Below are 25,650 nucleotides of genomic sequence, written 5' to 3'. Positions count from 1 at the left end.
GTGTGTGTGTGTGTGTGGGGGGGGGTAGGGGGGGCTTACCGTCAGGAGATGTCTAAGGGCTGCGGTTCTGAAATGAGACAAGCAGCCAGAGGTCAGAGGGGTCGTCCCATGCATTTGTTTGGTGTTTGATGTTCGCTGTGTATATGATATATTTGTAGAACTTTTACTTCTTTTAAAGGTGTATATGATGTGATTATGATGTGTGTGTGTGCGTATGCGTGTGCGTGTGCGTGTGTGTGTGTCTTTTACCACATGGTGACCTGTAGAGTCCCATTTATCACCCTGATAGTATGTGTGTGTGACCTCGTCGACCAAATCAATAACCATATCGGCCTCAGCATTACCCATCCCCTCCAAACCTCAGTGATATTGCTGTGTGTGCCAGTGATCTGCCTCTATAGCCTTAATGCTCAACACCCGATGGATCTCTGGCCGCCTAGTAAAGTTTGCTTAGTCCCAGCTCCCATTACTCCGGTCTGCTGTCAATCAGCTATACCAGCAGCCAATCCCTAGCCATTCCTACACACAGCCAGCCAATCAGACAGCAGAGCGAGCCAGGTTGGTCACACACCTACCTGGTCTCCCGGGTGACGAGGAAGAAGCTGTCATCGGGGGCGTCGATCCAGTTGGGGCGTCTCTTGCGCATCATCACCCCACCCCGGCTGCTGCTGCTGCTGCTGCTGCGCCCGTTATGCTGTGTAGGGGAGCCAATTAAACACCCAATTAATTTCATCAATAAGGTTGTTCATAGAGAATCAATAAGGATGTCAGTTGTTTGATGTGAACTACTCAGTTAGGAGCAAAGCATAGCGTGGCTCCTCCTTGGCAATGGGATCACAATCTGATCAGACCCAGTACCTTTCTTTTTTTTTTTAAACTATGTTTTAACCCTTTAGCATTTTGGGATCCTAGTGAACGAAAAGTGCACTACAAATACAATTTATTATTATTATCATTATTATTATTATTATTATTATTATTATTATTATTATTATTATTATTATTATTATTATAGATAGATAGATAGATAGATAGATAGATAGATAGATAGATAGATAGATAGATAGATAGATAGATAGATAGATAGATAGATAGATAGATAGATAGATAGATAGATAGATAGAAACTTTATTGCCATTTCAACACTGTTGATTGGGATTTGTCTTGGTGCCACGTACAGTACAGACAATGTTAAAAACATACAATATAAAAACACAAGAATACAATATAAAAACACAAGAGTACAATATAAAAACACAAGAATACAATATAAAAACACAAGAGTACAATCCCCACAATAAAGAGTTTTACACAAACAATTAAAAAGAAAAAATGCTACAATACCTAAAAATAAATTGCTCAGTGTACCAGTTTTAAAGTGCATATTGCCTTAAAGTGCATGTTGGCTGGTGCTAGCCCTTGTTGTGCAAAGTGCCTGTACATTTGTACTCGAGTTCAGGTGACGGACAGCCTCGGGATATGTACTGTTTTTAAAACGGTATTATTATTATAGTACTCTGCACTCAAAGTTCCCTTAGAAACGTATAACAAGGTGTCTGATCTGACTCAGTACTCTGTACTCATATGTTCCCATAGAAACTTATAACAACGTGTTTGATCTGACTCAGTCAAATATCAATATTTCTTTTGAAATGTAGTGTAGATTAAAAGTACAAAGTTCCCTAAAATAAAATACACAAGTAAAGTACCTTGTAATTGTACTTAGGTACAGTACTTGAGTAGACATACTTAGTTACTTTTCACCACTGTTGGACAGTACCCACCATCACTGGTCCAGCTGTTGAGCCTGGGTTCTCTGCATGGAGGCCACAGCAAAGTAAAGAACACACATGAAACGCATGAAAGCATTATAATACATAATACATAATTCATAATAATACGCTTCATAAAATAATGAGCATGAGAGCTTCTAGGTGTGATTTGTGTGTGTGTGTTTATACCTGAGCGTCTCTCTGGCTCAGTCCTGCTGTGGTGATGGTAGCTGCGTTTTCCCAGCATGCCATGGGCCCCATGTGGGAGTGAGGAGAGGAGACGACGAGGGGGGGGCGCCTGCAGGCCCGGGGTGCGGTGGGAGCGAGGGGCAGGGGCCACTGGACGAGACTCTGAAACAGATACCATATACACATATATATATATACATATATACATGAGCATACATATGGATACCATTCTCAATGATGCATCTCAAAATTATATTCAGGGTTAAATCTAACATGATCACAAACCTAATTGCCCTAATTGCCAAATATTGTCGATTTAGATTCTGATGTCATTTGAGGTGAAGGTCAATGTATGGATATTGTGTGTGTGTGTGTGTGTGTACTACCAATGTGATTACCTAGGAACTGCAGGACGCTGGTCAAAGTGCTCCTCTGGGTAATTCTGGTTTTAGGAAGTCGGGTCCCCTGCCCTTCGGACACTCTTAACATATCTAAACCAAACACACACACACAGTCACATTTACTGACTAACCAGTTCACAGTTATCTCTTAGTACATCTATTGTACTCTCTGCTCTTTTCCTTTCCTGTCTGTGTGACTTGCAAGTTAAGTATTGATCGACTGGGAATGGAAGAACCACTGCAGTGTCAGGAAACGGGAAGCCATCGTGTGGCCTAATAAGTCTAGAATACAGTGTAAGTTCAATGACATTAACAGCGGCTCCAGCTGATGAATTATTCATGTCCTGGGACACTCACTTGAAGTCTGCATTGAAATATGATCAATGTAATTCTAACAAACCTACTCCACATAATAATTTGACAGTATGCAGATTAGCCAGGGTCACACCTGTGAATATCAATACGCTCACAGGCCGCTTGAAATGGCATGCCCACGGTATAGTGGTACTCACACAAGCACTCATGCACACACACACAAACGTTAAGTATGTTAACCTTATCACAAGCGCATGCTTTCATGCACATATTCAAGGGTCACTCTGAACACACACACACACACACGCACACATGTGAAGGTGTGATGGGAGCAGGCATTGAAGGTTGAATCAATCCATGCTGGGGAAGGTGTGCCTTGTCTGGTCCTCTGTGGCTGAGCGGGCCAATCAGTGAGTGTGGTAGGAGTTGATGGACAGATACACAGACAAATGAAGCACAAGGACTCAGAGAAGATGGTTTCAGCTGTGACTTTATTGGAGGACTACTCTCACATTCACACGGAGAGAGAAAGTGATGAGAGAGCAAAAGAGGAAGGGAAAAGATGAGATGGAAAATATTGCAACAACCATTAGAGCGTTAAGAGAGAAAGAGAGATAGAGGCAAGTAGATGAGAGCGAGTGTGTGTAGGGTGAAACCCACCCACAGAACAGTATGTTGGCCTGTACTGTGCGAACACGTGGGCAGCAGTTTCCAATATGGAACGGAATATATTGGATGGCAATGTCACAGAATGATGTAAAACTCTGAACACAAAGAAAACAGCAGAATGAATGGATGGATGGATGAAAGGTGAGATAAGGGACTGTGATCAATTGATGACGACTTGTCAACGCTGCCGCTACATGCCGGGCATTGTCTAGTTGAGGGGTCAGGCTGTGGTGAACCTAATCTTGAGGCAAGGATGTTACTAGTCAACAGTAAAGCACATGAACCATAAGGTCTTCGAGCGGTCTGCTGTTCATTGCCTGAAAAAAAACATTTCCTCTCCCACCACCTCCATCCCTCCCTCCTAACCGTTTGTGTTGTTGGTCCGTACATATGAACGGTATCTATTGCTTGTTATTGAGCATTTTGATTAAAACACAAATACCGGTTCACCCTTGTGGATAATACACTCGCACATGCCATTAAAAAAAATTTCATAAAAACTGTCCGCCACACAAGAGTAGGGCTGGAAATCATGGTGGGGGAGACACACACACTGTAACTTTAGCTAAAGGTCCACAGCTACAACAGGAAATCATCCTGACAAGAGTGAGACATTCCTGGCTGAAACAATTAATTCAGCCATTAACAGCATAGAGTGGGCTTCCACCCCACCAGGGGTGCTGTGCAAAATAGAGCTTCTCTTAGTAAAATATGTTTCCTCTACTTCTACCTATCCTTAGCAAATACATCGGCTCAGTCTAGAATAATATTTTTTCTTTTTATATCTAAAATCTACTGGTTAATAACAGGAAGAGTCAAATAGTATGTTTGTGGGTTTGTGAGTGAGAGTGTGTGAGTGTGAGTGTGTGTGTGTGAGTGTGTGTAGACGTGCTCATGTAGAATAGCCCTGTGTTATGTAGGAACATCTAAAAATGTGCACAATGGCAACGATGGCTCTCAGTTCACAGTGACTCAAAGACTGTAACGGAACGAAACAACGACAAAAAAATAAATAATAAATAAAATAAAAACACACGAATGAAAAGATGATCAAAACTCAATAGTTATGAGGACAGGCAGTCTTTATTGGAAACAGGGGGTGGGAGAATACAAAAACCAAAATAATAATAATATATAACAATAATAATAAAAACAGAGAGAGACAGACAGAGGGGCGGAGGTAAGGGATGATGGAGGAGGGGAGGGCGGGGGGGGAGCAGTCAGGGTGAGGAGGGGCTGGTGTGAGTCAGTGTTTGGTTGTGTATGAGTGTGTGTGTATGTACATGTGAGTGTCTGTATGTATGTATGTGACTGTGTTGTGTCCGTGTGGCAGAAGTTAGGAGGAATTGAAAGAGCTCTTACACTCTGCCTTTATGGCCCCACAGTTAATAGGGACAAAGGGCCGGCGCGCGGCGCGGCGCAGCCTGATGATGTCACGGCACATGTGCCGGGCCATCTTGGTCAGGCGGGTGGCCTGGAGCAGGAAGGCCTGCTTGGTCTTCATGGAGGACTTGGGGCTGCCGCTGTTCCGCACAGGAACCATATGGCTGGACTGGCGAGGGGCGTGGCCCCGGGAACGAGGCTCCTAGGGGACATGGAGGGATGAAGGGAACAAGGTGAAATTAAGATTTGTTTTCTTTTAAGGACGTTAAAGGGGCTGTAAGTGGTATTGTTTTGTTAAAATATGTGTTAAATAGCTCTACAATCTGACAGCCATCACTGATATAGAGTGTTTGGTGAGTTGGTCTTCCAGTCCCTCCTGCTCTGCAGTAAACACAAAATACATTTTCTGGTATCCCTTCTCACTTCATCCAATCAGGAGAGAGAACCCTAGATATTCTTTGACTTATTTCAAGAAATATTGCCAAGCCAAATTTGTTTACTGCACTGGTAGATTATTTTACTTGTTTCAAGTACACATTTACTTAAAACTAGTTTTTATTTCTTATTTTTGTCAGATCATTTTTGCAGTGACGAGTTCTCTCTCCTGATTGTGGGAATGTATTTTGTGTTTATTGCAGAACCGAGGGACTGGGAGACCCATGTTAACTGATCAAACACTTTATATTAGTGATGGCTTTTGGAATGTAGTTATTATTTTAACACGTTGACAACTTATTTTAACAAAGGAATACCACTTACAGCACCTTTAACAAGACAACTTCTCATCTCAATGTAATCAAACACAGGGAAGGATTTCCCAAATGAGGATTATCAAGTTAAGTGACAAAGATTACACTCATATTTTTTTTAGGAATGTGACTCAGTCATACATATTGATAATTGGAAGTTATTCAATGGTATTTTCGGGAAGTAATAATTGTGGAATCCAGTTTCATGAAAGATTCCCCAGGTCAATATTTTGCCAATATTTTGAGTTAACAAACAATACAAAGGGAAGCCTAACCTCTTCCAACTACATTCAACATGTATGTTTAGCAGTCATATATATCTTAGCATGCGTTGCATCAAGAGCTCATGTTTACGCTTTGGAAACATTTTGCCTTTAAAAAAAAAGAAAAAGGGAGCTTACATTGGCTGCAGGACTGGGAGAGGTGGTTTCCTCTGGCGCTTCCGCTCTGCTTGGCATCTTCAGGCCACCATACTTCTTCCAGTACATCCAACAAGACACGCATAGGCGGCACTGCATGTTGGGAGGGCCCCACGAGTACCACTGGGCCGACTGCATGGCTATGAAGGGAACACACACATTACTGCAGTTAGAGAATGCCCCAGGGAAGTGGCCTTTGTCTGAGCAAATCTCAACTCTTTTGTTGCAATCAACTCTCTAAATTAATTTATCAATATCCACAAAAGAACCAAGACAATGCCAATCCCTACAGCCAGGGACCGAAACTAAAGCCCGCCGCCCGCCAGGGGCGGGCAGTTTTTACCTTTGGCGCTTGACACTTAGAGGGCTGCCCGCCGTGTGGCGTGTAGTTCATAACGATACTCTTGTGCGAGTACAGATTATAGCCGATCTCGTCTTTTTTTTCTCCGCCGCGAGATCGTTAAAAAACTACAAGTCCCACATTGCACTCAAGTCAACGGTCCAATCACAGTAGAGTGACGTGACTGGTTTCATGAGAAAGAAAGCAAATGACCAATCGGAAGCTCTCATTTGGCTTGTTTACTTCCTGAAACGCCACCATTGCGATATGCGGGCAGTCTGCTCTAGTCTATATCGGACCTCCATGAGCTACCGTTACTGTTTAAACAATGACCCAGTCAACTATTCACTTTTAGTTTAATACATGACGAGGCATTGTCTAACGGTATCTAGCTGGCTAGCTACTGATAGCTGCTGATATCAACAAATGCTCCAGCAATAGTCGACTCGAGTGCATAATACTTCCGTTCCCTCGTTAGCTAGCTTAGCTAGCTCACGTTAGATCCATCTGTCCCAGTAAACTAAATTGTCTTAACGTTATCTACCGGGCTAGCAGTAGCTACAGATAGCTCCTGATATCAATGTCTTATAACATTGATTGAATGCGTATTCTAGCTGAGGGCATGTTGAATGTGATTTGACAAAAGAACCGTAACGTTATAAATAGGGTCCAGCTGCATCGCCGGAGAATCCTTGCATGCTGAATGTAGGGTCTAGCTGAATATAGGGTCTAGCTGCAGGGCCGGAGAATCCTTGCTGGAGCTGGAGGCTACTCAAGTATACACACAGACAGTGGAGCTGTTTGCAGATAGCAAGCATTTTGACTTATTGCGTGGTGGCGATGTCTCGCAGATAATACAACTACAAGTATGATTATATAATATATATTTTATTTAAAAAAAAAATTATATAAAATATATATATATATTTTTTTTAATCAAAATTTTTTTGGCAGGTAAGAAATATGCTTGGCGGGTAGACTCTTCCCATCTACCCGCCACTGGCCGGTGAGTCAAAAAGTTAATTTCGCTCCCTGCCTATAGCCAATCTCTGTGAATCAGCGCCTATGGCTAATCAATAAGCCTATTTCGACAACCCGTGTCCAGATAAGACGGGTGGAAGGAGGGGATAAATGGATAGCGCAGGAGAAGGAGAGTATTGATCCCTGATTAGCAGCGATGGTCAAGGTAGATTAGCAACGACAATGATCACATTAAAAAGGAGAGCATTTCCACATCTCTGCGGCTCATGGGAAAACACAAATATTCCATCATGGCCTTGGCCTGTTGCCCGTGCTACATAACTAACATCTCCCACACATGCTCCATTTCTCAAAGACACATGTACACAAAAACACTCGCTAACGTACATTAACCTGTTTCACGTGTCCGATCGCGATCGCATGTCTTGAGATAAAAATGTTGACTGAACATTCCGATGACTATGTTTGCTACTGGCCACTGAAGGCTATGGGGTTCTAGAATTCTAAAAACATGATCACGAGAAGGTACACTCCCGGCCTTCACCCAAGGCACTGGCATTTACAAGAGGAGCTGGTCCCTGGGATGCCTGCCTGTGGCTTCCCCCACTGCTCAGTGCTCCTAAGTACTTAGGATGGCTCAAATGCACAGGACAAACTCAAACTGAAAAAAGAGTACCACTGAAAGGGCTGAACACACACCCACGTCTGTCAACACGCATTTTGTATTATTCCTCATAACTAGGTTTGTACAACATTGTACTCTCACTTGCGAGTTACATTCCGGCTACTTGCTTTCGTTGCCCAATCTTAAAAAACGGGATAGTCGACATTTTTTAAGAAGTCCTTTCAGTCCACCCAGAAAGCACTTCCACGTGTATTGGTTTCCTCTAACCTTCTCAATTCTGCCGTGTATATTTGTGGGATCCCGGTTTGGGGACTATCCCTTTAAAATCACATTCAAACCCATAACCATATCATGTTCTCTGTATCGTGTTTACGGTCATCAACCTGCTTTCTCCTGTAATGAAGTCATTTTAATTCCTACTGTTCCAATTTCAGTGATCACATTACAGTTACTGATCAAATAGGTTTGTTTCTTGTGTTACATTACATTATCATTCTCTGTTATGGAAAATAAGACACGTGCATAACATACAGCACATGTCATCCCTCATGGACAAAAAACGAACTAAAAAGTACAATCCAAACAATAAGAAAGAAAGAAATTCCGATCCTAAGACCATCAATCTCTCTTCTTCACTAAAACCTGTTATCATGTTTGCCTCGCTTCTCTAAACCATATTATTAAAATAAATCATTCAGAAAAATAACCCATTTTCATACACCACACTGGAAGCCATCACGGAGTCTCTAACTCAATAGTGTCCTGACCTCTTACTGCAGAGATGGGTCTTTACCAGACCCCTGAAAACCCCTCTGATCTCTATCCCCCTGGATATCAACAGAATCAAGCCATTTCATATCCAATCTGCTTCCTCTCAAATATCACATAATACTTGTTACTCTATCCAAACAAAAAGAAAGAAAGAAATTCCGATCCTAAGACCATCAATCTCTCTTCTTCAGTAAAACCTGTTATCATGTTTCCCTCGCTTCTCTAAACCATATTATTAAAATAAATCACATATTTATTAAAATGTATTATCAGTCCCATCTAGCTGCTCTGATTGGACCATGAGTCCCATCTAGCTGCAGTCACTGAGTAGCCGAGGAGGAGTATGTGTATAATGTCTAGTGAACAGAAGGCCACGCCCCCCTCAGCCTACTGAGAGTTGGCTGTGCTCAGAGAGGGTGACCGTAAATCACTTTGACTTAGGCCTATATCAAAACAAATTATACTTCTGAAGCTGAAAATGTATACGTATGACATTATCATTCCACAATAAGCAATGTATGACCGAATTAAAACATCATTGTACTGGATCCTTAAGCTCCAGCTGTTCTGCTCTGAGCTCAGGCATCAGTCTATGTGTGTTCTGGAAAGAACATTAGGCAGATAACGAATGATGTTGTCTTGTCATGCAGAACACGCGTAATCAAAATGACACACCATAAATGCTATATATCAAACTGACTTGTTCTGTGATATGGTACAAAAGTAAAGCAAAGTAACAAGTAGTAACTAATTACTTCCCAGTGATTAAACATACCAGTAATTTTGTGGGGTTAATTTTGTCCTTGATACTACATGTGGGGTTAATGTTGTCCTTGATACTACATGTGGGGTTAATGTTGTCCTTGATACTACATGTAGGGTTAATTTTGTCCTTGATAGTACATGTGGGGTTAATTTTGTCCTTGATACTACATGTGGGGTTAATGTTGTCCTTGATACTACATGTGGGGTTAATGTTGTCCTTGATACTGCATGTAGGGTTAATGTTGTCCTTGATACTGCATGTAGGGTTAATGTTGTCCTTGATACTGCATGTGGGGTTAATGTTGTCCTTGATACTGCATGTGGGGTTAATGTAGAAATTGCGTTTCACCAATGAATATTGTTTTGTCTAACGTTTCCAATTTTTTTTTTTATATATTTTTTATTATTATTGCAAAACAAAAATTATTAAAAGTCAGTACTCAACACATAATGCATAATGAAACTAACAGTCAAGGTGGTTAAAATTACATGCAAGTACAGAAACAAGACAAAAAAAAAGTCTATAATAACATTTTAACCGTATACAGTGTATATCCAGCGAAATTAACAATTATATAAATGTTTATATAGGACATACCCCTAATACCTATTTTCTAAAACCCTACACACATATGCTCCAGCTCGAACCCCCCCCTCCCGGACCCCTCCTTGGATAGTACCTCCATTATCCCTCACTCCTAACCAGACACTACCATTATAAGCTAGCTTTTATTCTCTCCACCACTTCTACCCACATTGACATTTTGGATTCGTTGAGACCCAGAATTCTTGCTGTAGATATTTCTTGATATATCACATCGAGATATGTAAGAGACCAAACTTTCCGGCACATTTTTTCCGGTTGAAACCAGCGTGATGCGATCAGTTTTTTAGCTACTGTGATACCCGATAAGACCAATCTCTTTAGCTGTGGATTTACTGCAAACTCAAAAACATCATTTAAAAGCAATACAGAGGGGTGTACTGGTATATTCCAAGATACGAGTTTTGATAATTGATGGGTCACATCTTTCCAGAATGCCTTAACTGGTGGGCAGTCCCAATACATGTGCATGAATGTCCCTTCGTCTCCATTTGTACATTGGGAGCATTTTGAGTCCTGTTTCAGGCCCATTCTGTTCAGTCTTATAGGAGTCAAGTATGTCCTGTGAATATAGTTAAGATTGATTTGTTGATGGTCCGGGTTCCTTGATGTAAGACGGACATTTGCCCATGCTTCTTGCCAATCAAAGTCACTTTCCAGGTCTGGAATATCCCTCCTCCAGACAGTGTCTAGTTGAAGGGTTTCATACGAGGACGTTAGTAATTGATAATAAAAACCTGATACAAAACCTCCCAATGTTTCTCTTTCATAGAAAAATTTGTGGTATCTGTGGTGTTCAACTGGTATGTGTAATGGAACACCGTGAGACTTCAAACATAGGCGTAACTGTATGTAAAAAAGCCATGTGGACTCGGTGAGGTTAAACTTTGTGCATATTTCTCCATAACTACAGAAGCCCTGGTTATTAAAAATATCCCCTAATGAGTGTATGCCTTGCTCTTCCCATATAGGGAATCTTATAGGACGTTTTCCCATTAAGAGTGCATTGTTATTGAATATGGGAGTGTGATTATGCCATTTTTTAGGGTTAGGATATTTTTTTTGTGTTTCCCGCCATGTTCTGATTGCATGGGTAATTATGGGGCCAAATTTCCGCTCGCAGTGCTTGATTGAAAGTTTAGTGTGTGCTATGTCCTTCAGTCTCTGTGGGGCTACTATGTTTTCTTCCAATTCTCTCCAAGATACCAAAGCCTGGGGATCAAACCATATTGTCAATGGTCTTAATGTGAAAGCCTTAAAATATTGTAAAAAAATCTGGAACTGCCATGCCACCGTCTGCTTTATCTCTCTGTGCGGTGGATCTTTTTATGCGAGGTGGTTTGTTATTCCAAATAAATTTGTATGTGGAGGAGTGTAATCTTTTCCAGTAGCCCTCTGGAGGGGGTAACGGTAGCATTGAGCTGATGAAGTTGATTCTTGGTAATACATCCATCTTAACTATTGATACCCTTGCCTGTACTGAGTTTTTAAGTTTTGCCCACCTGTCCAGGTCGTCTTTGATTTTGTTCTGTATTTTTGTGTAATTGTGCTTCACCGTTTGTCTTATGGTGGGAAATATTTCCACACCCAAGCATCTAAAATGTTTTACCATGGGTATCGCACCTGGGAGGGTTGTGTCTTTTTTTGCATGGATGTTAAGTGGAAGGAAAGCCGACTTCGGCAAATTTATTTTAAATCCCGATAAATCACCAAAGTTCTCTATCGACTTGAGTAGATGCGGCAATGTGGTGTTGGGGTTTTGCATGAACAATATTACGTCGTCCGCATATAAACTAATTTTATGTTGTGTGCCCTTGATTACGATTGGTTCTATGTATTGGGATTGTCTTATATATTGTGCTAAAGGCTCTAATGATAGATCGAATAGTCCGGGACTAAGAGGGCAACCCTGTCTGGCTGAGCGTGATACAGGAAAGATTTCGGAGATGAATGTGCCTGTTGTAATCATGGCCGATGGGTCCTTGTATAATACTTTAATCATATCAATGAATCCTTTTCCTAACCCCATCCTTTCTAATACTGCCCATAGAAACGACCATTCCAGCCTGTCAAATGCTTTCATAGCATCCAGGGATAGCATCGCCTTAGGTGTGGTGTCCTCTTTGTCTGCATCTAGTACGTGCAGTATTCGTCTTATGTTATCACTGATCAGGCGACCTCTTATGAAGCCAGTTTGGTCCGGATGAACTAAAGACGTCATATGCTTTTGCAATCTGATGGCTAATACCTTAGAGTACAGTTTGACATCGGTTCCGAGGAGGCTTAAAGGTCTGTAACTACCGCACTCTGTGGGGTCTTTGTCTTTTTTGAGAAGGACTGAAATGAGTGCGATATTGTGGTGTTTATGGAAGCTCCCCTCCTTGACGGAGTATAAGATCATATTTAGTAATAAGGGTCCAAATATGTCCCAACAAGAAAGGTACATTTCTGATGGGATACCGTCTCTTCCCGGAGCCTTACCATTTTTCATTCCGGATATGGCCTTCTTGAGTTCTTCTAATGTGATCGGTGCTTCTAACTGTTTAGCGTCGTCCTCCGAAAGTTTAGGGAGAATAATTTGATTAAGATATGTGTCCAATTTGTTTTGATCAAAGGTCGTTTCTGAATTATACAAGTCGGAGTAGAATTCTTTGAATGTATCGTTTATTATTTTGGGGTCTGTTACAAGTACTTGTTGTTTTCTAATGGCAGTTATATCTGCAAATTTTGCATTAATTCTTAATCGCATGGCTAATAGGTGACTAGGTTTAGAACCTTGGAAATACTGCTGTAGTCTTGTGCTGCGTATTTGCATTTCCGATTTTTGTCTGTATATTGCATTGATCTCTGTTTTTAGAATGTTAACTTGATTTTCTAGTCTAGCTGAGTTGTTGTATTTTAAAGAATTAAATAACGTTGAGTAAAGCGTTTCCATTTCAGACAGTTTTGTGCATTGATTTTTGCGCAATATGGAGGAAAATCTATCCGTGAAATCCTTGATCATACCCTTTACCGACATCCATATTATTCTGGGGTCTTGCACCGCGTTTGCATTATCCCGTAGGAATACTGTGAGAGCTTCTTTGAGTTGTGTAATGAATTCCTTGTTGTTAAGCAGCATAGTATTAAAACGCCATCTTGGGGCCCGGGAAGATAGTATACCAAATGTTGCTTTTAGGATTAAATAACAGTGATCTGAAAGCGCATTGGGTATCATTTCCACTTCATATTTATCAAATAGTCTCGGGGATGCAAAGACGTAATCAATTCTGGATAATGTGTTGTGTCTCGCCGATCGACAGGAGTACTTTCGGGTCGTGGGATTAAGTGAACGCCATAAAACAATTACCCCTGTAGTCTTTGACCAATCTTTTAATGCTTTAGATGATTTTTTTTGTTCGCTGGAAAAGGCAAGGTAAGATTTGTCCATCCTTGGATTCCAAATGGCATTAAAATCCGCACCTATTATAAATGAGTACTCGGGATGGTTTAACATTTCATCGGTTAGTGAAGTGAAGAAACCCACTTCGTACAAATTTGGGGCATATACCGCTGCCAACGCTATTTTCCTGTTATTATGTACAATCCTAGCTATAGTTATACGCCCCTCAGCATCCGACCATACCCCTTTTAATTCGATATTTAATTTACGTCTGACGACTATGGCTACACCTCGAATTCTCGTACCAAAAGAAGAGTGACTAATATTATGGTATATGTTATCCGCTAACGTATCTATGTCTTCCTCTAAAATGTGCGTTTCGCTTAGTAGTGCCACGTCCACATGTTCTTTTTTCATCAGTGTGAGCACGCTTTTGCGTTTGTGTTGTTTGTTTATCCCACCGGTGTTCCATATCATTATATTCAAACTAGCCATAATCTATGCATGTTTTTGTGTAGTTTTTGGTAATGCTTCTGGAGTGCGAAGCTACAATAGATGTACATCCAATTAATGAGGTCCCGTTGAGAGCCGAGCTTAAAAACATATATATATACAAATAAAAATCCCCTATTTTCCCCTCGCCCAGAGAGTCGTACAGGCCTGTGTTCCAAAAACACATCCTCCGCGTATGACTTTCTCCCTTAATCCACCGGATTGCCCAAACTGAGCATTGTAATCCTAATCTTCCTATGCTAATTGCCATAGGATCTAACATTTTCATTCTAATACAATAGAATGTCGCTTTTGGTCTTGCACCTTCCCTGAAATATTGTAAAAAATGAAAAAAAAAGAGAATAAACTTTCATCGACATATTCATTTGAACCCTCTACTAACATGTAGGAAAGTCAGGAAAAAGGAAAAGATTGTAGAGAAATATTGACACCTTAATGTGAAGAACAATGGAAAAGAACAATGTAAGTTAAAAGAAAGAGAAAAAAAAGAATAAAAAAAAAAAGATAAAGATAAGGAGTGAGAGATAGAATAATACTCAACGTGGAGAAGCCACTAGAACCGAATTAAGTGATTAGATAAAATAGAAAAACAGAGCCTTTTAGAGCTTCAATGTGCCAGTCTCTTCATCAGTGGAGTGATTACTTAAATTGTTAGAATAACCTTGTTGTGTTCATACGTTTAGGTGTGGTTGATTTTTAAAGTATTATTAAGGACTGATTGAACTTCAGTCAATTGATTATATGCCATGTTATATACACACCGGATGTTTAACGTTAGAGTTGCAGGCCTTCGTTGTCATGGTGCATTATATTCTAGAAGGTTGTAGAATACACTAGTACTAATAGACTGTTGTTGTGTTCCAGAATGATCTAAGAGACCCAGGGCAGTCGAGCGATAAACCCAGAATATTCCAGATTGATCTTATTGCCAATGATATGTTCTTGTCTCCCCGGAGACCAGAGGTCTGAAATTATAATGTATTACGAATCGTATTATACACAATACGCATTGGTATAGACGGCCTGCATATCATCTGCTACTTTGATGAACACAATAAAAGTCATTCTAATACTGATATACACAGAGAAAGAGGGAGATGAATCGGCTTATCTGTTTTCAGACAATGTCGTTCTGACTTGGGGTATCTGCTCCATATCGATTCCAATTTTTTAAAGCCAAAATTGCCAACACAAAATGACCGGATGTTGCAGAGAATGCATGGAGGGTGGTGACCTGATCTGCATAATACCGTAGCTGCCACTTTGAAAAAAAAAAAAAAAAAACGTCCTTATCAGAGAGAAATGTATATGTTCAGGGGAACCACAGCCTGCATGAACCACATGAAGCTAGAAGCGCTCCATTAATGACCCATTCATTTTCCTATAGCTGCAGGAAAACAAGAGAGATGGGAGCAGCTGTCAACCATGAGAGGTGCATACAGCTTGTGAGGACAATTCAGAAGAATGCACACACACACAAGACGCACGAACACACAGAACTCACAGTAGCAGCTCTCGCAGGCTCTACCACCTCCCGTCGAGTGATAGGCTCCTGGTCCCGCCCCGTTCACGGTTGCCATCTTCCCATTGGTCATGGAGATCTGGTTGGGGTTGGGCTTATTACTGCCATAGAGAAGAGGAAAGGCTTTAATAAACATACCAACGACCCACCCGTCGTCTGCGAGGGCTGAGAAGGCATCCAACATGCATGCGGAATGTCAAGACAGCGGTCATGAATACGACAGTAATAACATGACAACTTACTATGTAGGGATGTAAACCTGCTTGAGTTTGCTTTCTGCTTCAGCTGCCTTGAGTCTCTTCTGCTCCAGGGAGGAAACAGACATAAACTGATTTAGAAGGACAAATCCATTCTCCCTCATAGACCATGCTAAAATGATCAGCCTTTGTGGCATGTAATTGCTGATGGAATGCAGACGGGACTGCTATTACTTGGCACTAGCTGTTAAAAAGATTTTTTTTAAACAGATGTTTGTCTGAAGGATACGTTTTATGGCTGGGGGGGGGGGGTCTTTTGTACTCTTTTCACCAAGGACCTCATAATTCAATTGTGATTATTCTGGCTATTCGTTGTTTGATTATCAAATGACTCACTGCATTATGATTTAAAAAAAATGCTAGAATTGGTTATTATTACATGGATGTCTCACCTGTTGGACATATCTGTCTGTGGTCTTCCACATGTAGTAGTACTCTATGATACTGGTCAGAGACTTCCATGGTAACTGTGCAATGACAGAAGGAAGGAGGGAAGGAAATAAAAAAAAAAGTGAGACAGAGAAAAGTGAATTAAGGGTATTAATATTCTTGCCGCCTGGGTGTGAAAGCCTTCATGAATATTAACGAATGGGCCATTATCAGCAAAGAGATGACTGCAGGCTGGAAGCTAACAGTTATTCTCAGCTCTCGAGTGGAGACGCAAAAACACACACACGCACACATACATGATACACACAAGTATTAACTATTCATGAGGACCTGGTTTCAACACACACACACACACACTTACGAAGTCTTGTCGGATGTCGTTGAAGTCTTTGCCGTATTTTTCCAGTGCCTCTTCGAACATGCCGGCCTCAGAGGCGCTCCACTCCTCCATCTCGTCTCTGCACAGCACCGGGCCGCCCGCCGGTACCAACACACTCAGTGCGCTGGACAGGTCGTAACCGTGGCGATGCAGCGTGTCCATCGCATGGAACTACACGCACACACAGACAAAAGGGAGGTTAACAATACACCTACAGGCCTTTAGGTCAAACAAGGACACTGCAGTGACTGTGAGTGTGTTTGTGTGTGTGTGTGTGTGTGTCTGTCTCTGTGTGTGAGTCTGTGTGTGTGTGCGTCCGTCTGTTGCGTGTATGCGTGTGCATGCGTCTCTGTGTGTGTGTGCGTGTGTGTGTGTGTGACTCACCAGTGTGATGTCTCGCGAGGCCGCAGCAGCACTCATGTGTAGGCTGGGCTGTCTGACCGAACTGCTACAGTCCAGCGCCCGAGCGAAGGTGCCGACCGCCCTGCGCATTTATTCAAACACAAACAAACTATTCATCACAAGGGCTTGATTATTCATTAATGCATAAACCATACATCAACGTGAGCTCTCCCTCGAACAACGTTATTGTTTTCGTTTCATTTGGTTCGTTCGGATCCCCATTAGCTCTGGCGGAAGCTATTCTTCCACACGGAAGCACAGCGGTCTGTACGTCACAGAACATCCGCCAAGATGACATCAGGACCGGGCTCCGTTTAGTGAAGACAGGAAAACACAGCTTTCACAGAGACACGCATTTAAAGTCGTCTCAGTAGCGAGTTGTGGTACTTTTTTGTCCTATGGTCCTATTATAAAAATAAATAAATAGGGATGTCCTTTTTTTTTCCAGACCAAGTACGAGTACTTGCATTTGGGTACTTGCCCATACAGAGTACCGATATGAGTACTTAAAAGGAGTTGTGGTATTTTTTTTGTTTGTTCAAATAAGTGGTCAGGTCTACATGTTAAAAATAATAGCTCTACATTCTGACAGCGATCACTGATATAGAGTATTTGGACATTAACATGGGTCTCTCAGTCCCTCCACTCTGCAGTAAACAAAATATATCGTCTGGTATCCCGTTCCCACTTCATCCAATCAGGAGAGAGAACTCCACACTGCAAAAATGGTAGAAATAAATAAAATAAGAAATAAAAACAAATATGTGCTTGAAACAAGTATCTACCAAATCTGGCTTGGCAAGATTTCTTGAACTAGGGTTCTCTCTCCTGATTGGATAAAGTGGGAAGGGATACCAGAAAATGAATTTTGTGTTTACTGCAGAGCGGAGGGACTGGAAGACCCATGTTACTGACCAAACACTCCATATCAGTGATGGATGTTAGAATGTAGAGCTACTTAACACTTATTTGAACCGGAAATGACCACTTACAGCACCTTTAGAGACGACAGAGGTGGAGTACTTTCTGGCGTGATAGATCACATTCACACGGATCGACTTTACAATTGCAAATACTATAAATAAATACAATTTCAAAAACGTTTGAGTTGCATGGCTCTTCGGTGCAAGTATTCAATTATCACACGTCCTAACTATCACGTTAAAAAGAGTGCCCTGTGTCTGTCTGTGAGAGGCTAAAAGTCAATCAAAGCTCCTGGGGCTTAACAAAGAATTACTCAGTAGTTCATTATACAGGAGGTTAACCTTTTCTCCCAGGTGACCCCATATCCAGGTTGGAATATTTTTAAATCACATGGAAAGAAAAACGTGTCTTACACATTATAGCCTGCTGATTACTCTTTAATATGCAACATACTGGCTGCTGGTCAGTATGACTACTACTACCATACTGTCTTTATACCTGTATCACTGTACATTTTAATATTACAACTCATACATCCGATTAGCACTACACTCAGTAGTACTCATTGGTTTAATCACCTGTACATTGTATATTACTATTGCACTTTATACGGTTACATTTGCACTCTGGTTGGATGCCAAACCTCTTTTCGTTGTACTGTACTTGTGCTGTATAATGACAATGAATTAGAATCGAATCAAATCTAATAAGAGTGCAAAAAGCGACATCTCTTCATAGGCAAGCAGAGCACCTTTTTACAGTGGCTTCTGTAGTAGTTTTTTCCACGTCACAAAAACAGCGACCGAATATGATCAGTCATTTCAGCTCAAGTAGGAATTGCAGGGGCACCGTTTTCATAGCAAGGTTCCCCACTCGGGCTCCCGACCCGAGAGGTTGAGAAAGCCAGGGTTAAGGGGTATGGTAGGAGGAGGCGGATGATATGAGATGACAAGGTCTTATCGGTTTGTTATGGACAGATTAGAGGGGGTTGGGGCTGTAGACAGGAGGTCAGGGGTGAAAGGTCATGCCGTGCCATTGCTAGGAAGTGGTCTATCTGTTTGTGGGTGAAAGGTCAGGGGTGGGGGTACTGAGGTCGGTGAACCTAACGCGTCGCCACTGGGGAACGGGCCTATATAGTCGTGAGAGGTCAGGAGGTCAGGCGGTGAGGGCTCATACCGTGCCACCACTAAGAATTGGTCTATTTGTTTGTTGGTGAGCGGACACTCTGGATCCCAAAGCTTCTCCTCCAGCTTGGACTGGTCTCTGTCGTCTGCCTCGCCTGCACACACACACATACACACACACACACACACACATACACACACAGGGTTGGAGCAAGACAGTAAGAGAGATGCTCTCACAACTAGGGATGGGCGTGAGTAATGGGTTACTAGAGTACTCGCCGTTCCAACTGAACTCAAGTGCTTTTTGAGGGTGCTCAATTTTTATCTTTTTATTTGGTTACCACCGAATACGTCCACCAAAAGCGCTTGTTTGTTGTGAAACAGTAATCTTTCGCTCTGAAATCCCGCGAGGTGCGAGTTGTTGCAGGAAGACGATGCTGGAAGCTGTGGAGCATGAGAGCGTACCGCGAAAGGTCTGTTGCGTTGGGATACAGCTAGCTTGGCGTTATCTAAAAGATAAAAACAATGGTTCATGTTTGTGCATTTCCAAATGGTGCCAACAACATGTCGCCCACTTTGCGCAGCGTTCATAGACTATTACGGAACTGTTGCAGACATAGTGGAGGTAATGTAATCATTACAAATGGTCACTGACTGTCTTGACTGACAATATGCATTGGGTATATTGCTGTGCATTGTTGCGTCTGTGGAGCAAGACATAATAAAATTGGTAGCGTGTGTGAGCGATACAAATAAACTTGACCAGTGTTGTGAGCCTCACTCGTACTTTCTAGTTTTCCCATGTTAACTATGGGTTTGAGTGTGAGTGAGTGTGTGTGTGTACTCCTTACCCTCCTGTAGCATTTCGGGTACATCTGCCTGAAAGCGTGGCCCCACTCTGATCTCGCCCTTGTCTGCCAGTAACGTCTTCTGTGTGGGGTCGTACACCAAGGAGTAGAAGAAGGTGTCCTGGAGAGAACCAACACAGACTTACAGTCACACACTCAGCTACGACAAGGTGCTTATTTCAACATAAAACAATTATCCAATTACCCAATATAACAAAACAAAAAGAATCATGAAAAATAAGTGTCATAACGAAAGATGATATATGGATACACGGATATATGGTTTTCAGTCGTCTTGACTAACTGGCATTCCTGCTGCTCAAAATACACCCTGGGTCTAAATCTCAAGCCCGCGGTGCAGAAGCACACAGGAACCAATGTGATCAAGCACTCACTGGAAGCCCGTTTGTTTTCAGTAGAGCCGAGCGACCTGGGATACTCTGCCGATAAAGACTCCGACTGCCGTCAGTTGCCCGCAAAAAGAAAGTAGTAGATCACAGGATAGTGACAGTGACTACTGAATAGTTGGCGGTGCATTGACAGGCTAAACGTCTCGTCTAATAAATCTGGCTTCATCTGCAAAAGATGAGCGACCCCCACAAAGATTCGCCCACTGCTCCACTTTTGCCAATCGTGGTCCATCAATGACAAATGCGATTTCCGTGCTACACCTGTGTGGGATAATTAACCCACCCCCTACAATCTCCCAGTCATGTTCATGTTCCACCCCCCCCCCCCCCCTCCATTACTCTCCCCCATCCATTCACCTTTTGTCTCCACCACCCTCAACCCTCTCCTGCCCCCCAACCCATGCCCCCCCCCCCTTGACTCCTCCAATCCAATGGTGTCTCTCACCTGGGAACAGCCCACCTCTTATGACTATAGATCAGCGAAGCCCGTTTACGAGACCCCCCCCCCCCGGCCAGGGGATCGCCGGGTCGCTCAAGCCAATTCTCCTGGGTTGTAAGCTAAATAAACCTTGTTAACCACGTCTACATTTTAAGTACTTCCTTACTCGTTATATTCCTCCACACCTGGTCTCCCTACCGACGTGATCAACAAGTTCCATAAACGGTGTTCCACCTGCCAATGACCACAGCGGCTAGAGCAATGTCCCGCCACACTCTCGCCCAGAGTGGAAGGGAAGTTGATTACAGCCGTTAAAAGGTTTTCCGGTGCTTTCCAAAACATTCACGTTTCAATTTCAAAGACTACAGAAAGTAGCTGCCCAGTTCAAAACTTTTGCAGGTCCAAGACCAGTACGAAGACACAAACGGGCGCCTCTCACACCGCCCACACACACAACGACCAATCCACCAAGTCGCTCGCTCAATGTGTGTGTGTGTGTGTGTGTACGTCGTCCGGTTAGGTTTTCAAGAAACACCTGTTCTACACAAATTACATTTACAATACCTTTGTGTTCCAAAACCAAAACAATAAACAAACAAAACAAAACAAAACAAAAAGAAGGGACCTTTTGCCGTTCTCAAGCTCACCTCTTTGTCAAGGTAAGAAAGAACCGCTTCAGTCTCATTCAGCAGCGCCACGCTGCACTTCCCCCTGGAGGAAGAGAGAGATAGATGTGAGAGTGCGAGGACGGGTGAATGAGTGCGTTCATGGCTGGATTCATGTCTATCCAAGGGCACTGCCTGCAGGTCAAATGGAGGACGAGAGAGTGTGTGCGTGTGTGTGTGTACCTGATGTGTGTGGCCGGTAGGCTCTCATACTGTCTGGAGAGGAACAGTTCTCTGTGACGAAGTTGGTGTTTCTGTTTGTCTGTGAGATCCGTCTCTGTGGGACTCTCTTTCTCCTCTTCCAAGTCCTCTGCACACATGCACGCACACACATAATTATGTTTAGACACAAAGAAAGACAAAACCAAAAAAATATTTAAGGAAATAAAACACTCCCACGTCAATTAAAGGAAACATTAAAAAAGGTCCCATCAGTGTTCATTATTTTGTTAACTTGGCACACAAAATGACAAATGACCAATTCTGACGACTGTAGAGATAAAAATGGGACCAATACTGACTGTGCTTTCAGCCCATACAGTATGGACCAACGGCAACAGTCCATCAATACATTGGTGCATCCCCTCCTTGTAGACTATAGGTCTTAAAGGGACCTTTTCTGGACAGAAATATTCGGGAGTGGGCTACGGTTATGTGATTTTATAGCTTGTGTCAAGTGATTCTAATTCCAACATAATGCAATGTTGAACAATAAAAAAAGGCTTCATTCCATGTTTTTGGGCCCAACACAAACAGCAACAACAAGTCAATTTATTCTGTTTTCAGTGTCTCTACGTCTATAAAACAAGGAAGGGTCATCATCATGTCTTGAATACTAGCATCCTATGCTCTGCTCTGTGCCAGACTTTGGTGCATCTCCCATTGTAGCCTACGGGAGATGTATGGAGAAGCAAAATATACAAGCTATCTGAGGAAATCAACCAATATATCAAACGGTAGCTAGTTAACAATGCAACAAATTTCCGATGATTCTGACATCTGAAGTAATAAGCTGTTTAAATGACAGGAGAGGAGATGGATGATCTCATTCAACTCAATTGAACTGGAAGTTTCCACGCTTCGCGCCAATGTGTGTTCACACGCTACACAGTGACGTGATGACCCTTCCTTCTTTATAGTTTCCTTTACACCTAGTGGACCGGTCGGCTTCACTGGCGATGCTAGTTCATCCCCGGTTCGATCCCGGAGAAGCGACCCACGCGCGTCCTCACAACCATGGGGGGCGCACAGGCTGAGTTAGTGTAAAAGAAACCACAGATCAGATGAGATACTGACTTGCGTGTTTGTCTGCGAGCTGGATGAGGCTGTGAGAGATGTCTCTCCGCCTGTAGAAACACACCACCTTCGCCTCCACATTCCCACTGGCCGTCTGAAACACACCAGAGGGGGAGAGAGAGAACACACATGGATGTAGGAAGGAGCAGGGCTGACTGACATAGCAACACCTCCCAACAACACCAACCTCTAATTTCCCAAGAGACCCGGGCTCCTCTCCGAGTGCTGAGACTGAGGGGGCTTTCTCATTAGGAGCGGGTGCTCCGCTCTGTCCTCGCTCCGTCCTTGGGTGCGAACTTCCCCCCTCCCTCTCCCCCCTCTAGTTTGCGTACACACTGCAGTCTTGGTGCGCTCCGGGTTTTGTTTACGGTTTGCGCTTTGAGCGTGTAAGCTGCCGTAGGCGATGATGTCACACTCGAATGTCAACACAGGAAGTGTTTAACACACGGTGATGGAAACTGGATGCTGATATAAAGAAACAAATAACCAATAAATATGAAGTTATATTTGAACCTCTGTTGTCAAACCTTGTCAATATAACCCAACCCACCCCCTTTCTTCACGAATGGAACTGGTGTGGAGTCCGCTTTGAGCGTTTCCTGGGTTAGCGGCTAACGCTAGTTAGCTTAGCCTATTTATGGGATAACTTAGCAGCTAACGTTAGCCCATTGCTTGCGTCAATTATATTGCATGTCACTGGTCTATAGAAATAAATGCATTCGAACAAGAAACCAATGTATATACATAGCAATGGCAAAAGAAATTGCCAGGCCTAATGCGAGCCAGGGAAGTCTTGTGCTTGTAACGTGGCTTCATCTCGAAGTTTTCATCCACTGAGCCGTGAGGCTCAACATGCTTGTTTGGTTGAGGTCTGAACTCGCCAAATTGCCCATAAATATTGTTTTTGTGGGTATTGTCCAGTTGTTGCTGTATGTTTTTATCTGCCCAAAATTCAAGCAAGCATGAAAGCATTACAGCTTGCACACCACGCCCCCCGCTCCCTCGTCGGGGACACTGGGGCGCACCTGAAACCACCTATTCCAGCGGTCCAGGTTTGGAGCGAATCAGCATCCCCGGGGACGGGGGGGGAGCGTTCTCATCAGGGACGATCACACCCTATTTTGGTGCGACCGTGCTCTGATTCGACCCCGAATGGCTAGTGTGAAAGCCCACTCAAACTGTGTGGCTATGACACAAGCTGACGGAACAGGCAGCAGAACAACAGACACAGGGATGACTGATTGATTGATTGATTGGCTATATAATTAGGCAGACAGGGCTTATTGACTAGTCTTGAGATTAAACACTGTGATTTTGGAGGGAATTGGAGGGGGTGGGTCGGGGGTCTGAACCCTGCATGGATTCTATGTTGCTTTTATTGGCAGCACGGTGGGGCAGTGGTTAGCATTGTTGCCTCACAGCAAGAAGGTTTGAACCCCAGCAGGGGGGGCTTTCGGTGTAGAGTTTGCATGTTCTCCCTATGTTTGAGGGGGTTTCCTCCGGGTACTCCAGTTTCCTCCCACACCAAGAGACATGCATGCCAGGTATAATACTCCTGCCGTTCCCCTTGACCATGGTACAGGCATTACAACTGGAGTTTGTGCCCGTTTGTGGCTGTCCACTGCTCCTAAATAGTTGGCATGGACAAACTTAACCAAGGGAAAGTATTGCTTACATCTCTCGATAAGACACTAATTAACAAAGTTACTTGCTATCCCAGAAATGATTATATTTTTTTATTTATTATAACAGGTCCCAAGCTGTAGGAACGTCATAGACGGTAAAGACCAGAGTAAATGGTTTCACCCAGATTGGTGTCAGTGATGAAGTGATACAATAAAAGGTATAAACTCCAGACAACAATCACAGTAACACTGATAATCACCAATAATATACACTTTTTATTTTCAAAAGAGTATAATTTTGTTTTATTTCCTCAGGAATACCAGCTCGCATGTAACCTGCATCAATCTGATACCACTTAGTATAATCTATACTATGCATTTCCATCATTAAGTATCTACATGAAAAGGTGGGTAAACCTCTTTACTTCGCAAATAAAAAGGTGAGTGAACTGAGGGTGGGTTTACCCTCCCCAACACATCTCTGGTTGGTCCAGGGACACTTCAGAGATTCAGTCCAAAGTAGAACACTAGAGCACAGATTTAAGGCAATAAACGTCCATTTTAAACTCAAACATTTTTCGACACAGGGTGCATCTTCATCGTCATAAAACATCCAAGTTTAGGGGCAGAATGTTATCACACCGAGACGCCCCGATTACGAGTGCATGGCGTTTGAATGATTCTGCGTCATGTTATACACACGGCATTCAAAATGGGGCTAGAACCCTGCCTCCTTGCATACATCCTCTGTACCCATCAGCCTTTGCGGAATTTGAACCGGACGGCGGACACCGTGTTGTCGACTGCCATAATGAAAACACAACACGGCCCCTTCCCCACAGGTGTGCCCTCGCTCACCTGCAGGTTGCCATGTCAACGGCCACAGTTGAAGTCAGGTAACATCCGTCTCTTTGCATCATATTACACACACGCATTTTTTTTAAATACAAAAAAACTGCAAATACACACACACACACACACACGCAGTCTTGCAGAAAAGGAGGGGCTATAAGACTTGCCAAACAGACAAGAATCCAAGTTATTTACCCTCTGGGCCCATAAGCCACGCATAACCACACAAGACGCACACACACAAACACAGAGACACACACACATGTCTCAGTACCTTGTTGAGTTCCTCTATCCGGCGGATCAGGTAGGGGTTACTGGAGGAATTCTCAAAGAACACATAATCTGCAACAGAGCATGACATTTGATGACATCACCACCACCACCATACCAAACCACCACAACAGTCCATCAGCATAGAGAGTGGAGGACTGTATAAAAGACTGTATCCAGTCCCTACTGTCAAGTTCATTTGTCGGAAAAGGACAGATTTTGTTTGTTGAGTTTCATTCAATCTGCACTGTGTCTTAAAAGCTGCTGCAGGTCAGTGTTTGCAAGGTATAGCTTCTCTGAAGCCGGCTGATGCTGTAGTGTGTGTGTGTGTGTGTGTGTGTGTGTGTGTGTGTGTGTGTGTGTGTGTGT

General features: G+C 42.8%; 1 protein-coding gene across 2 annotated transcripts in view; it reads right to left on the bottom strand.

The window, feature by feature from the left end:
- mta3 (metastasis associated 1 family, member 3) overlaps window positions 1-25,650 on the bottom strand; it is a gene marked incomplete at its 3' end in the record, with an annotated part of 35,814 nt that overhangs the window by 7,346 nt on the left and 2,818 nt on the right. The window contains exons 2-18 of one of the 2 annotated variants that reach the window (XM_084322612.1): window positions 25,286-25,353; window positions 22,535-22,628; window positions 21,422-21,548; window positions 21,221-21,284; window positions 19,728-19,845; window positions 18,929-19,031; window positions 16,811-16,910; window positions 16,409-16,597; window positions 16,050-16,124; window positions 15,643-15,701; window positions 15,383-15,501; window positions 5,880-6,037; window positions 4,709-4,931; window positions 2,360-2,452; window positions 1,962-2,123; window positions 1,785-1,816; window positions 576-694 (exon numbers count right to left, since the gene is read on the bottom strand). In XM_084322612.1, the coding sequence (XP_084178738.1) occupies window positions 576-694; window positions 1,785-1,816; window positions 1,962-2,123; window positions 2,360-2,452; window positions 4,709-4,931; window positions 5,880-6,037; window positions 15,383-15,501; window positions 15,643-15,701; window positions 16,050-16,124; window positions 16,409-16,597; window positions 16,811-16,910; window positions 18,929-19,031; window positions 19,728-19,845; window positions 21,221-21,284; window positions 21,422-21,548; window positions 22,535-22,628; window positions 25,286-25,353 (1,903 nt within the window). Of the gene's footprint in view, window positions 1-575; window positions 695-1,784; window positions 1,817-1,890; window positions 2,124-2,359; window positions 2,453-4,708; window positions 4,932-5,879; window positions 6,038-15,382; window positions 15,502-15,642; window positions 15,702-16,049; window positions 16,125-16,408; window positions 16,598-16,810; window positions 16,911-18,928; window positions 19,032-19,727; window positions 19,846-21,220; window positions 21,285-21,421; window positions 21,549-22,534; window positions 22,629-25,285; window positions 25,354-25,650 lie in introns of both variants that reach the window. The other variant, XM_084322611.1, reaches the window with a different exon arrangement.

This window comes from Notolepis coatsorum, assembly GCF_963971535.1.
Source record: "Notolepis coatsorum genome assembly, chromosome: 10".
NCBI classification, from domain to species: domain Eukaryota; kingdom Metazoa; phylum Chordata; class Actinopteri; order Aulopiformes; family Paralepididae; genus Notolepis; species Notolepis coatsorum.
Note: the sequence above shows the minus strand (reverse complement) of the source record. Positions and strands in the feature narration are given on the sequence as shown.